General features: G+C 39.8%; 1 protein-coding gene across 1 annotated transcript; it reads right to left on the bottom strand.

Moving 5' to 3' along the window:
• Window positions 1-6,767: 6,767 nt before the first annotated feature.
• LOC117828353 lies at window positions 6,768-14,977 on the bottom strand. Its single transcript, XM_034705394.1, has 7 exons — window positions 14,620-14,977; window positions 13,966-14,244; window positions 7,957-8,208; window positions 7,665-7,682; window positions 7,506-7,598; window positions 6,881-6,937; window positions 6,768-6,784 (listed from the first exon to the last, which is right to left on the bottom strand). The coding sequence occupies exons 1-7, from the start codon at window positions 14,678-14,680 to the stop codon at window positions 6,768-6,770; spliced, it is 777 nt and encodes a 258-aa protein (XP_034561285.1). The 5' UTR covers window positions 14,681-14,977.
• Window positions 14,978-15,190: the final 213 nt, after the last annotated feature.

The raw sequence follows: 15,190 nt of genomic DNA, 5'->3' as shown, positions 1-15,190 counted from the left end.
TCCAAACAGATAATTATAGGGCACTTGGAAGGAGGTGTTTATTAGGTACCTTAAAACATATCCTAATAGGGTACCTTGAAACAGATGCTAGTGGGGTACCCTGAAGCAGATGGTGTCATGGTTCCTCTAAACAGATAATTATAGGGTACCTGGAAGGTGTTCATTAGGTACCTTAAAACAGATCCTAATATGGTACCTTGAAACAGATGCTGCATGGTACAGTGAAATAATTTATTAAAGGGTACCTTGAAACAGATGCTAGTGGGGTACCTTGAGACTGATGGTGTTATGGTACCTCCAAACAGATAATTATAGGGCACTTGGAAGGAGGTGTTTATTAGGTACCTTAAAACAGATCCTAATATGGTACCTTGAAACAGATGCAAGTGGGGTACCTTGAGACTGATGGTGTTATGGTACCTCCAAACAGATAATTATAGGGCACTTGGAAGGAGGTGTTTCTTAGGTACCTTAAAACAGATCCTAATAGGGTACCTTGAACAGATGCTAGTGGGGTACCCTGAAGCAGATGGTGTCATGGTTCCTCTAAACAGATAATTATAGGGTACCTGGAAGGTGTTCATTAGGTACCTTAAAACAGATCCTAATATGGTACCTTGAAACAGATGCTGCATGGTACAGTGAAATCATTTATTAAAGGGTACCTTGATACAGATGCCAGTAGGTTGCCTTTAAACAGATTATAATAGGGTACAATGGAGAGAGTACCTTTTAAAACAGATACATAAAGGCTACCTTGAAATATAAGCTAGTGAGGTACCTTAAAACAAACTTTTCAAAACCACCTGAGCCTGTGTGCTAGTCTGCTTCTGGGTCCTCTCCAACCTACCTTGGGTCAGTTTATTAGGCACCTTAAAACAGATCTTAATAGGGTACCCTGAAACAGATGCTGAAGGGTACAGGGAAGCTAGTGCCTGTCTTTCCCTCTCTCTCCTCTCTCTGCCTGTCTCTCACTTTAACTCTTCCTGTCCCATTAAAGTTACTAACCATAGACCTTTCTGGAGTCCCTGAGCTCCCTTGTCTCGTAGGTTCCTCTGGATCTCTGCTGTAGATTCCTTTTTTGGGTCTGTTATTCATCCTTTCTTTCTTTCATTCCTTTGTTTTCTTTTTCTTTCTTTCTCTCTTTCTCTGTCTCCTTTTCTTATCCTGTCCTTTCCTTCTATCCTTTCCTTCACCATTTCTTCTCCTCTTTTTCTTTCTTCTGGTCTCCCTCTCTTCTCTATTTTCTTAGACCTTTCTGGAGTCCCTGAGCTCCCTTGTCTCGTAGGTTCCTCTGGATCTCTGCTGCTGTGGACGTGGTCCAGACTCCAGCATCTACAACTACTACTATCCGTCTCCCCACTATCATCTCTCTCTCTCTCTCTCTCTTCATCTCCCTCTATCCCTCTCTCCAACACGGTCTCAGCAGATGTGTGTCTAACATGAGTCTGGTCCTGCTGGAGGTTTCTGCCTGTTAAAGGAAGTTTGTCCTTGCCACTGTAACTTGCTAAATGCTGCAAAGTGCTCTGCTCATGGTGGATTAAGATGAGATCAGACTGAGTCCTGTCTGGAAGAGGGGACTGGATCTGATCCGGTCTTGATGTTGGGTCTTTGTTAATAATAGAACATAGGGTACGGTCTAGACTGGCTCTGTTTGGAAAGAGTCTGAGGAGAACATTGCATGCAACCGTTCATGCACACACACCTACAGGCAGTTTTGAGTCACCAATCAACCTTACCAGCTTGTTTTTGGACTGTGGGAGGAAGCCGGAGTACCAAGATAGAGCCCACGAAGCTTCCTGCTATAAGGTTGCAGCGCTAACCACTGCACCACCCTGCAAACATACAACTCGGAGCTTCTCTTGTTGGTGCTTTGATTTGTTACTTTGCAGAAGCATGTTGTGTTTAGTGGTTAAGACAGAAATATGTCATTAAGAGGCTTTGCATGTTCAGGCTGCACGTTACATCTCATCATCTCAAAAGTTAAACACACTTCCCTTATTGCGTGTGAAAATATCTGCTGATTAAACTTGATGTCTGCGTGTGACCACACAGAGCAGAGGCAAAGGCGTGACGCAGTCTTTACCTCAACAGCAGCTAAACATAAAGAGAAGCACAAAGCTGGGAGGAAGTGTGGGGGAGAGGGTTTCATAGAACGAAAGGCAGTGATGTGTCACACTGAGAGAGCTATTTTTACCCTCATAGACCTGACATGAAGCACTTTGTGTACGGCGGTCACAGTGTCCCAGAAGAAGAGTCAGTTTAACATCCAAGACTTAAAACAAACACAAGCAGGGACTCGAAGCTGCAACCTTTCGATCCTGAAATTGAATCTGTGCAACCTCAAAATGTTGTCAGAGAATTAGTGTGAGTGCAAATAAATGTTGTGATGCAATCTGCTTTTTTAAATTTCTCTATAAACTCACACAGCGGCCGATAGAGGAAGTCAAAAATGAGTCAGAGAACCTCACAGATGCAAACTTTCAGAGTTAAAGTCTCCTTTCGCTTTAGTTTTCACGTGTTTCCCTCACTTGTGCTAACACCGCAACAATACTGGAGCCCAAATGTGACGAATAAATCAGAAACCTAAAGATAAATAAAAAAATTATAGCACAAATATTTCACCAAAACAAACAGATATGTAAATATGCTCAGTACAAAGTTAATGTCAGGTGTTCACAAGCATGAATGTGTGCATGAAGGATGTCAACACCAAAATCAGACATTTTCAGATGTTTTTTTATTAAAATAAATGATTTATAAAGCATTCAGAAAACACAGGAAAATACAAAGAAATTACTTTAAATTTAATACAAACTAGAATTTAATTTACACACCTTCATTCGTCCAACTGTACAAGTTAGGCCCGACCACTCAGAGCTAAACACATCAGCTGACTTTAGACTCCAAATATTCCTCAAGAAGTTAACCTTAACCTAAACTAAAAGCTTGACTTCCTGCAGAATATTCAGCTCAAGCTTCGGTTCTCCGGTCGCTGATGTTCTCAGACGTTTTCTCCCGGATGAAAATCGTATGTGGAGTACCTCAGGGATCCATTCTGGGGCCTCTGCTATTCAACATCTACATGCTCCCCTTAGGTCAGATAAGAAGAAACAACAAAATAAAATACCACAGCTATGCAGATGACACACACATTTACATCACCATATCACCAGGGGATTACAGTCCCATACAAACACTGAGTAAATGCATCGAACTAATCAAGGACTGGACGAGAGACAGAACTTTCTTCAGTTAAACAAAGAAAAAACTGAAATGATTGTTTTTGGAGGAAGAAAGGTTAAAGGTTACTGCTCAGCTCCAATCTGCACATAGATGAAATGTTCAAACCAAGCCAGAAACCTTGGTGTAGTCTTCGACTCAGACCTTAATTTCAGCAGCCACATTAAGACCATTACAAAGTCAGCCTACTATCACCTTCAGAATATATCAAGGATTAAAGGACTCATGTCTCAGCAGGATGCAGAAAAACTCCTCCATGCATTTATCTTTAGCAGACTAGACTACTGTAACGGGGTCTTTACAGGACTCCCTAAAGAGTCCATCAGACGCCTGCAGCTCATACAGAATGCTGCTGCTCGAGTCCTAACAAGGACCAACAAGTAGACCACATCACTCCAGGTCTTAGATCTCTACACTGGCTTCCTGTCTGTCAGAGAATAGACTTTAAAATCCTGCTGATGGTTTATAAAGACCTGAATGGTTTAGGCTGATCTGCTGCTTCTTTATGAACCATGTGGACCTCTGAGGTCATCAGGTCCTGGTCTGCTTTCAGTCCCTAGAGTCAGAAGGAAACATGGTGAAGCAGCGTTTAGTCATTATGCTCCACATATCTGGAACACACTCCCTGAAAGCTGCAGGTCTGCTCCAACTCTCACCTCCTTTTAAATCAAAGACTAAGACTTTTTTATTTCCCACTGCCTTCCTATCTTAGATTATTTTAACTCACTTTAAATTAAAATTTTAATGTAATTTTTAACATATTTCTAATTTTCCTTTTCTTTTCTGTTTTATTATATTTGTCTTTTTAATTGTGTTCTTTTATGCTTGTCTGAATGTCTCCAATGCTTTTAATGTTTTAATGTAAAGCACATTGAGTTGCCCTCATGTATGAAATGCTCTATATAAATAAAGCTGCCTTGCCTCCCATGATCAATAAATGTTTCCCGTCATTTCATCAGATCTAAAAAAGGAGAAGGAAACCATCAACCACAAAACCTGAAACAGGTCAGACCTCAGAGTGATTTGAAAGGTGTCTGAAACCGTCTTCCTGTGTGGTGATTCCCTTCATGCTCAGTCGAGTCCACAATGTTCAGTTTCTGTGCAGCTGAGTAGCTCATCTGATTCTGAAGCATTGTTTTGAAGCTGATCGTCAGCGGGCGCCATATTGGAAATGCAGAACTCCACCTAACTTCTGTTGAGCTAGTGTGAGGTAAAGAGGTGGGCCTTTAGCCTCCTCGCTAACAGCTACAGTGTTCCCGCCTGTCAATCAAGTCAGCCACGCCCTTATTTGGGCAAAACTCAGAAGTTTAACATCTTAGATAGATTCACCCGTACAGTGTGTGCTGAGACAGAAATAAGCTATCAGACTTCAACTTGTTTTTTGAACCAGGCTGTAAACATGTTTATTTCTGCTGTAGAGATCGTCTTCTTTGAATGGGTGTGTATGTGGTTTCTGGTGTTTCTGCAGCCAGCCTCTAGTGGACGCTTGAGGAACTGCAGTTTTGAACACTTCTGCATGGGCTTCATATTTTAAGACCGGAGGTTGCCGCTTGGTCCTAATTCAGGGTTTGGATCCTTCGATGGTCGATTGCATCATGGCTGCATGTCAAAGGCTGTCCTATTTCTTTTAGAAGGATGCTTCCTTGGTCGTCCAACACATCCTGAGATTTATTGCAAGCCAAATAAAACAGGTTTGGGAACTTTCAAGTCATCTACCAATACACATTTTAAGTCAAAGTTATCGGTTTCAGCATAATCAAATAGCAAACAAATGTTAAAAAGGAAAGTGGACTTGAAACCTCAAAGGATCTTCAAAGTTTTAGGGCGTTGGTTATGCTAGCTAGTTTTAGTTCGGCTATCGAAGGTTGCAAGGGGACAGGAGCAGAGCTTCGTAACAAAAAGGAGGGGCGGGAACAGCTGTTCATGTAAACACAACGTCATCTGTAGACCAGGTAGTGGTTTCTTGTGTTTCTGCAGCCAGCCTCTAGTGGACGTTCGAGGAACCGAACCGAATTGGCTTCAATTCTCACGGTTGGAGGTTTGCATTCCTGCTATCTGGTATAGTAGTTGAGCCAAGCCTACATTGTTCTTATCATCATGAGGGACAGACCACACAGCCATCTAGACCCATGACACCACAAGGTTTATCTACTTCATGGTGTTCCATCTTTTTCTTTAAATGCATGAATGATTGCACAAAGGACCCAGCCTTCCTTGACCTGTAATGAGACAACCTGGTCTACAGATGACGTTGTGTTTACATGAACAGCTGTTCCTGCACCTTCTTTGTGTTACAAAGCTCTGCTCCTGTCCCCTTGCAACCTTGGATAGCTAAACTGAAACCAGCTAACATAACCAACGCCCTGAAACTTGAAGATCATTTGAGGTTTCAAGTCCACTTTCGTTTTTAACATTTGTTTGCTGTTTGATTAAGCTGAAACCAGTAACTTTGACTTAAAATGTGTATTGGTAGACGACTTCAAAGTTGCAATAAATAAATAAATGTTGGGCGACCAAGGGAGCACCTGATGCATCCTTCTAACATCCGAAGAGGCCTTTGAAATAGGACAGCGTTTGACATGCAGCCATGATGCAATCGACCATCGAAGGATCCAACCCCAGTGGCAACCTCCAGTCTTAAAATATGAAGCCCATGCAGAAGCCTGCAAAACTGCAGTTCTTCAAGTGTCCACCAGAGGCTGGCTGCAGAAACAGCACAATAACAACAAAGTTACCTTGAGGATTTCCTCCAGCGCTCACGGCTTCAAGTAAGGAGTAAGGACACTCATTTTGCAGAGGCGTGTCTGTATGATAAAATCACATTTAATGCATCAGAATATCTGCTTCAATGTTAAATTTCTCCCTGTAAATGTTGTATTGATGTGATGTAAGTAGATGATGTATTTACCAGTCCTTTTCTCCTTCAGTGGAAGATGTGAGATGGTGTGATACGTGTGATCATTTTGGTTTGAACCATCTATAAAAAAAAATGTCCAACAGCTGTTATTAACCAGAATGAACTCAGAGACTTTAAAGGTGACTTTTTTAACTTGTAGAAGATTCAATTCAATATTTGATGTAGTCTTACAATACTCACAGCTGACGGCACATGAGTGTGAGCACAAATGAAACTGACAGATTGAACTTCACACAGGTCAAAACAGAACTTCTCTAAATATGAAGTCTTCATTTTCTCACCGTTCTCAGTCAGACACACGAATCCGTCCTGTATTTCCTCGTAGACGGGACCTACTTCTTCATCTGGGAACAAACAGAGAGCGTCACGATGACACTGATCTACTGACCACATCATTTAAAATCAGTCTTCAAGAACGTTCAGTTTGATTTGAAGAAGACAAACGTGCATCCACCTTGTTTTTTAAATCTGCGTCTCCTGAAGTAGACAACCATGATGATGATGATGAGGAGGAAGAGGAGGAGAGAGGGGACAGCTGTTTTCAACACCATCATCCATATCTGAGGGGGTTCTCTGGGAGACTCTGGACATGAAGAATAATATTAACTTAGATTCTGTGTCGTACTGAAAAACGTCAGTTTCATTTTATTTTTCAGATTTGGTGAAAGAACAAATGAGAATTCTAAATTATGTTTCATGTAAATTAAAATCTTTCTGTACCTGTGAGTGTTGGTTGTGTTGATGTGGTGGTCAGTGTAGTTGTTGTCTTCTTCCCCTCTGTGTGGGAAAGAAAGAACAAGAGACAGTTTAGGAAACCCTCCATATAATCTAATGATAAACAGGATTTAAATCTGATCAATAAATCTATTACAGGGGATTATTCTATAAACACTATTCTATTAAAACAGATACAGATATTAAAGTCAGGACTCTGACTTTGATCTCAGAACTCTGACTTTGATCTCAGAACTCTGACTTTGATCTCAGAACTCTGACTTTAAAGTCTTAATCTGCCTTTATATAGAATATAGTGTTTATAAAATGTTAATAGTTCTTTTGAACCCTGAGAATATTTGTTGAATGACAGTTTTAGAGTTCTAACTCTGAGATCGTTATCATCACACTGTTTTAGAAAGTCACACCACTGATGCGTTGTGGTGAGCTGTCTAACAGCTTCGATCTCAGGAACTAAACCTCTTGTGTACGTGACGTTCCATCTCAGTAATTTTCCATTTTCAGTTTAATGACAGTCTGTTTGTGTCTCTGAGTATTTCTCTGTATGCTGAGCAGATTGATCACATTCAGTCATTTATTGTTTCAATATTAGAGATCAGTGTCAACTTACTCTTCTTGTCCTTTTCTCCTTTGGGTTTCTTGTTTTGTTTCCTTGTTTTAGTCGTGTCACGGTGTGCCGGTGTAGTTAAAGGTACAGTTGTTGTTGTTGTTGGTGTGGCCACTGTTGTCTTTGTTGTTGTTGCAGGCAAAGTTGTTGTTTTTGTCGTTGTTGTTTCTGCCTTTTCACCTGAAGTATAAAGTAGATGACAAATACACTTGATGAAACATAAATGAACTCTCCTCACAAAGAGTGACTCATTACTCTGAACACTGGAGAAGTGTGTTTGTTAGGGAGGAGTTTAGATTCACTATTCTACACAACAAGGAAGACAAAAGGATGGTGTTGGTTGACTGAAAAGCAACACGTCTTTATAAGGTATCTTGATATCTCAGTTTCTCTGAATAACTCCTCTTCCCCTCTGCACATACTTCTTAGTTCTCTCTGAGTAACTGTCTCTCACCTCTCTCAGACGGATCATGTGTGATCACCTTCAGGTACTCAGCAGGTTTTCCTCCACAGTAGTAAAGACCGGAGTCAGCAGGCTGCAGGTCTCTGATAGTCAGTGTGTTGTTAACTGTTGAGACTTGAATCCTTCCTCCTTGTTGTATTTCACCAGCGTCTGTGCTCCACTTTGGATCCTCTGATCCTCCAACATCAGGAGGGCAGATCAGAGTGACCTCTAACGTCTCTTGAGTTTCATAAATGTGTGTTCCTGTGAAGAAGAAACAAAACAAGAATGAATACAGATATAATTATGATGTGAAAGTTAAGGTTTGACAAAATATGGAAACAAGATGTGAAAAACAACATTAGAAGAATATTATTAAAGTTTGATGTTACCTGATGGGATCACAGTCAGATCCACAGCTGCTTCATTATTACAGAAATATCGTCCAGAGTCTGAAATATTCACTCTGACAATCTGTAGATATTTATCCGCCAATGATTGGTATCTATAATCAGGCTCATCAATGTGTTTTATGATGTGGTCACCGTCAGTTGTAAGGATGTCCACTTTGTTTCCGTCCCTCTCTCTGCTCCACGTCACGTTACCCTCCACAGAGCGAGGACATCTCAAAAGGACTTGGTCCTTCTCCCGGACCACTCTATGAACGATTGCTGTGAAACAAACACAGCTTTAGTTCTGTTTGAAACTTTCAAACCCAGCAGAGCTGATGACTTGTTTCTAGTTTCATCAGAAAGTGAAGAGTGTAAAAATCCTAACTTGTATGTTCTGTTTGTCTGTAGTCATATCATCGTATCAGGAATCTGTCAGGACTATTTAAACACTTCCTGAAGTAAAGTTTCTCTCACGCTGACATCAGCTGGTGGATTTCTCACTGACACACATTAGAGTTAAACTATAGAAATGTTAGAAAGTGTTAACACCAAAGTTTATACAGAATTCAAATCTTACCTGAGGTGAGATTACAGCCCAGGATGAAGGCTAACATGCAGCTGCTTATAACCAGCTTCATCTTCAGACTGAAGAGAGAACAGGAACTCAGATGTCTGGGTGTCAGAGTGTGAACAAGCACGCCTCCTATTTCTATGACGTGATCATACTTCAGTCACAGCACAGAGATAAAGCTCCTGATTCCACTGTGCCCTTTAGTATTTGTTTCAGGGTACCCTCAAAATAATAAAGTGCCCTCTGTCATTAGAACAAGGTCCTGTCAGTGTTAGTCTAAAGGTTTCCTCAATCACAAGGTAAAAGAAACATCTCAACATCTATTTCAAGGTACCCTGTTAGCACCTGTTAAGGTACCCTAGTATTATCTGTTTGAAGACCGTGTTGGCATCAGTGTCAAGCTTCTGTTTTAAGGTACCCTATGAGCACATATTATAAAGTAACGGATTAGCATCTGTTTCAAGGTGACCTTTAGGCATCTTTTTCAGGCTACCTTTTTAGCACCTATTTTCAGGTACCCTATTAGAATCTATTTTAAAGTTCCCTTTTAAGATCTATTTTAACGTATCCTTAAGAATCTGTATTAAGGTACCTTTTTTTAGCATCAATTTGAAGATAGCCCAAAATCATCCTTTTCAAGTTACCAAAAGAGTACAAGTTTTAAGGTACCCTATTAGTGTCTTTTTTAACGTACCCTATTAGACACTGTTTCAAGGTACCCTATAAGTGTCTCTTATAAGGGTTCCTCATTGGTATCTGTTTTAAGGGTTCCTCCTAGGTATCTGTTTTAAGGGTTCCTCCTAGGTATCTGTTTTAAGGGTTCCTCATTGGTATCTGTTTTAAGGGTTCCTCTTTGGTATCTGTTTTAAGGTACCCTTTAAGAATCTATTCTAAGGTACAATAAAGCACCTGTGCAGGTACCCTATTAGTGTGTATTACAAGGTACCCTATTAGCACATATTTTCAGGTACCATATTTAGACTTTAGACTTTATTGTCCCCTTGGGGAAATTCTTGTCCACAGCACCTTTCTGCATTTCCACAGACACAGACAAACACAAGAACATACACTGAAGGCTCAACAAACTGTCCATAAAGACACCAACACTCAGACAAAGTTCAGCGAGGCCTTTTGTTCAGGCTCGCTATAACAGCAGGGACTAGGCTCTTGTTGAGGCGAGCCCTTCTGCACCTCAGTGCTCTGTCCCTGCGTCCTGAGGGGAGTGGGATGAGGTAGTGGTTTAGTGGATGTGTCATATCCTGTTCTATTGAGGTTGTGATGCATATGATGGCTCTGTGGTTTAAGTCTGTGAGGTTTGGTGTGGGGAGAGTGATTATTTTAGAAGCTGTGGTGGTCATGCTTGTGAGGTTGGCCTTGTTTTTAACAGATAGCATGTTGTAGAAGCAGGTGGAGCAGTACAGGAGGATGGATTGAGTCATGCTTTGATATAGCTATTGTAAAAAGTATACCTCAGTGTCAATGTTGTCTCAGGCAATCATGTCAGTGTACCCTTTAGCATTTGTATCAGGGTATCCTCAAAATAATAAAGTGCCCTCTGTCATCAGAACTAGGTCCCGTCAGTGTCCATCTAAAGGTTTCCTCAATCACAAGGTCAAAGATACATCTTGGCATCCATTTCAAGGTACCCTCTGTGTTTGTTTTAAGGTCCCTTCAAAATAATTTTCAAAAAACCAACAAAGCCTGTTTTGAGTTGTTTATTGTGTAACCTCAAAGTTGCACCTGGATAAAGGTAACCTAAAAGCCTCAATTAAGAGGTCCTTCCATTTTCTTCTCAACTATTATAAAGGTTTTTTAAGGTACCCTATAAGCATCTATTTCAAGGTACCCTATTGGGTTTGAATGTAACCCCTAAACTCAGCATCAATTTGAAAATGCCCTTTATCATCTGAATCAAGGTACCCTTACAGTGTCTGATTCACAGTCAGGTTGGAACAGGTTTAGATCATTTTTAATATTTACAACACATTATTTCCAATTCTTGTAACATGTGTTATTGTTTAATGATATAAAAAGTGTGTAGCTGACATTGGACAGGTTACAGGGAAACAAAGACATTAAAGAAGCTCTATAAAATGATAATATAGGAAGTATAAATACTTCTGTAAGCACTGGAAAACTTATTCATGACTATTGATGACTTATCAGGAGCTGAATGTAGGAAGTCTTTACAAAAGTCTTCCTCTGACCTTGTTAGTCTCTGAGGAAAAATAAATGTGTGTTCAGACGTGAGAAGGGTTCACTGTGTGAGGATGAATGCAGATAATAACACTTCAGCTGGTAACGCTCTTGTTTCTGTGTGACTGACATCACTTCCTGTTTCTGCTGCGTCCCCTCTCGATCTGTCGAGCTGTGAAAAACAGAAGATAACCGTGGAGGTGAAGGACAAACTTTCATCAAACTTCTCCTCTTTTCAAATTCAGATCTGAGTTTTCTGTGATCATTAAACCAGCCTTTAAGTTTGAACCCTTTCTTCAGTGTGTCTGACAAATGTTAGAAAGCTGGGCCATGTTTCAACAGCACAAACAGCGCCATCATGTGGACATTTAAAGGAAACTTTACATCAGAATTCATTTCCTGAAGTGTGAAGTTTGTCAGCAATGAGCTTCCACATTGAAGTGTGAGCTGGTTAGTTATGACAGAGTTTCATTTTGGATGTTCTAAAGATGTTTCCAGAGTTAGAGTCTGAGTTAAAAACTCATATTATGATAGAGAGCTGCAGAACACTTTCATATCAGAACACTCCACTCACCTTTCCTCCAGGTCGCCACAGTGATGCTGATCATGACCGTTAGATAGAGGATCACAATCCCCAGACGAACAGGCATTTGCCACAGGTAAGAAGGATCTGGACCTGGACACACAGACTGATAGTGTTACATTTGAGTCTTAATGCAGACAAACAGTGTGTCGTGTTTTTACCTGCTTCAGTCTGCTGGCAGTGACTATTTCAGTTTCAAAATGACAACAAAGAAAAACAAAATATCAACAAAGAGATTAAAAATTACAATAAATAGATACAAAATAACAACAGACACAAAATGACAACAAAGTAATTAAAGAGATACAAAATGACAACAAAGAAATACAAGAGAAACAAAATGACAACAAAGAGATACAAATGACAAAGAGATCAAAGAGATACAAAATGACAACAAAGAGATACAAAATGACAACAAAGAGATTAAAGAGACACAAAATGACAACAAAGATTAAAGAGATACAAAATGACATTAAAGAGATTAAAGAGACACAAAATGATGACGAGATTTAAGAGATACAAAATGACATTAAAGAGATTAAAGAGACACAAAATGATGACGAGATTTAAGGGATACAAAATGACACCAAAGAGATTAAAGAGATACAAAATTACAACAAAGAGATTAAAGGGATACAAAATGACATTAAAGAGATTAAAGAGATACAAAATAACATTAAAGAGATTAAAGAGATACAAATGACAAAGAGATTAAAGAGACACAAAATGACAACAAAGAGATTAAAGAGATACAAAATGACAACAAAGAGATTAAAGAGATACAAAATGACAACAAAGAGATTAAAGAGATACAAAATGACAACAGAGAGATTAAAGAGACACAAAATGACAACAAAGAGATTATAGAGACACAAAATGACAACAAAGAGATTATAGAGATACAAAATGACACCAAAGAGATTAAAGAGACACAAAATGACAACAAAGAGATTATAGAGATACAAAATGACAACAGTTTAGATTCCTGTCTCTCGAGGTTTGCAGTTTGTTCCTGCTTCATGGATCAGTTTGACATATAGAAGTCATCATGCTTTCAAAGACCTTAAATACTCACCACAAAAAAACTGCCTTTAAATATCTACTCCTCAACCTCAACTTTTTCCATGAACACCACAGTTTTGGCAGAGGTGGTTTTTATAAACCCTGAGAATTTTTAAAATGTCAGTCGTGAAGTTCTACCAGTGGGATAAAAAAAAATTAACACCTTTTTTTTTAAAGTAACACCACTGATAGATTGTGGTGAGCTTTCTGTCAGCATTGTTCACAGGACTTCTTGTGTGCGTGACTTTACATCTCAGACAGAAACCTCAGCAGTCTCAGTTTAATGACAGTCTGTTTGTGTCTCTGAGTATTTCTCTGCATGCTGAGCAGATTGATCACATTCAGTCATTTATTGATTCAATATTAGAGATCAGTGTCAACTTACTCTTCTTGTCCTTATCTCTTTTGGGTTTCTTGTTTCGTTTCCTTGTTGAAGTTGTGTCACTGCGTGCCGGGGTAGTTAAAGGTACAGTTGTTGTTGTTGTTGTTGTTGTTGTTGGTGGTGGTGGTGGTGGTGGTGTTGTTTGTGCTGGTTGTGCAGGTAAAGTAGTTGTTTCTGCCTTTTCGCCTGAAGTATAAAGTAGATGACAAATACACTTGATGAAACATAAATGAACTCTCCTCACAAAGAGTGACTCATTACTCTGAACACTGGAGAAGTGTGTTTGTTAGGGGGGAGTTTAGATTCACTATTCTACACAACAAGACCCACAACTCAGGAAAACAAAAGGATGGTGTTAGTTGACTGAAAGGCAGCCTGTCTTAATCCAGTATCTTGATATCTCAGTTTCTCTGAATAACTCCTCTTCCCCTCTACACATACTTCTTAGTTCTCTCTGAGTAACTGTCTCTCACCTTTGATCACATTCAGGTACGCGGCACGTTTTCCTCCACAGTAGTAAAGACCGGAGTCAGCAGGCTGCAGGTCTCTGATAGTCAGTGTGTTGTCAACTGTTGAGACTTGAATCCTTCCTCCTTGTTGTATTTCACCAGCGTCTGTGCTCCACTTTGGATCCTCTGATCCTCCAACATCATGAGGGCAGAGCAGAGTGACCTCTACCATCTTTTGAGCATCATAAATGTGTGTTCCTGTGAAGAAGAAACAAAACAAGAATGAATACAGATATAATTATGATGTGAAAGTTAAGGTTTGACAAAATATGGAAACAAGATGTGAAAAACAACATTAGAAGAATATTATTAAAGTTTGATGTTACCTGATGGGAGCACAGTCAGATCCACAGCTGCTTCATTATTACAGAAATATCGTCCAGAGTCTGAAATCTTCATTTTGAAAATCACTAGAGATTTGTCCGCCAATGAACTGTAATGTTTATGAGGATCGTGGATGTGTTTTATGTCCTGGTCACCGTCAGTTGTAAGGATGTCCACTTTGTTTCCGCCCCTCTCTCTGCTCCACGTCACTTTACCCTCCACAGAGCGAGGACATTTCAAAAGGACTGGGTCCTTCTCCTGGACCACTACATGAACGATTGCTGTGAAACAAACACAGCTTTAGATCTGAGTTTCAGAGAGTCAGCATTTCTAATATTCCTAAATATTGTGTATTATAGTCCTACTTGTTTGAAACAAGATGTGAACTTTAACTTTTCAAACCCAGCAGAGCTGATGACTTGTTTCTAGTTTCATCAGAAAGTGAAGAGTGTAAAAATCCTAACTTGTATGTTCTGTTTGTCTGTAGTCATATCATCGTATCAGGAATCTGTCAGGACTATTTAAACACTTCCTGAAGTAAAGTTTCTCTCACGCTGACATCAGCTGTTGGATTTCTCACTGACACACATTAGAGTTAAACTATAGAAATGTTAGAAAGTGTTAACACCAAAGTTTATACAGAATTCAAATCTTACCTGAGGTGAGATTACAGCCCAGGATGAAGGCTAACATGCAGCTGCTTATAACCAGCTTCATCTTCAGACTGAAGAGAGAACAGGAACTCAGATGTCTGGGTGTCAGAGTGTGAACAAGCACGCCTCCTATTTCTATGACATGATCATACTTCAGTCACAGCACAGAGATAAAGCTCTGATAATATTGAAAATCCATTACCTGCACTGTAGCTGTCAAGGAACCCCTCAGTGTTAATGTTTCCTCAGTCACTAGTGTCAGGGTACCCTTTAGGATTTGTTTCAGGGTACCCTCAGATTAATAAAGTGCCCTCTATCATCAGAACAAGGTCCCACCAGTGTCAGTCTAAAGGTTTCCTCAATCACAAGGTAAAAGATACATCTCAACATCTGTTTCAAGGTACCCTTTAAGCATCTGTTTCAAGGTACCCTCAGACGGTTGTTTCAAGATCCATTCTAAGTCATATTCAAGGACAGGGCATGTATTGAGTTACCCTCTTGTGTCACCTCAAAGATTTCCGAAAAGTCTGTATCTGGGTAACCTAAGCCACATTTTTATGATCACTTCATTTTT

The sequence above is a fragment of the Notolabrus celidotus genome, chromosome 16, assembly GCF_009762535.1.
Source record: "Notolabrus celidotus isolate fNotCel1 chromosome 16, fNotCel1.pri, whole genome shotgun sequence".
Classification (NCBI taxonomy): Eukaryota; Metazoa; Chordata; class Actinopteri; order Labriformes; family Labridae; genus Notolabrus; species Notolabrus celidotus.
This window is presented reverse-complemented; position numbering and strand designations above follow the sequence as displayed.

Coding starts and splice junctions, on each gene's coding strand:
- LOC117828353 (XM_034705394.1), bottom strand. CDS start 14,680: ATGAAGCTGGTTATAAGCAGCTGCATGTTAGCCTTCATCCTGGGCTGT. Junction 14,245..14,619: donor GGGCTGTAATCTCACCTCAG/GTAAGATTTGAA, acceptor TTTGTTTCACAG/CAATCGTTCATGTAGTGGTC. Junction 8,209..13,965: donor TCTGACTGTGCTCCCATCAG/GTAACATCAAAC, acceptor TCTTCTTCACAG/GAACACACATTTATGAAACT.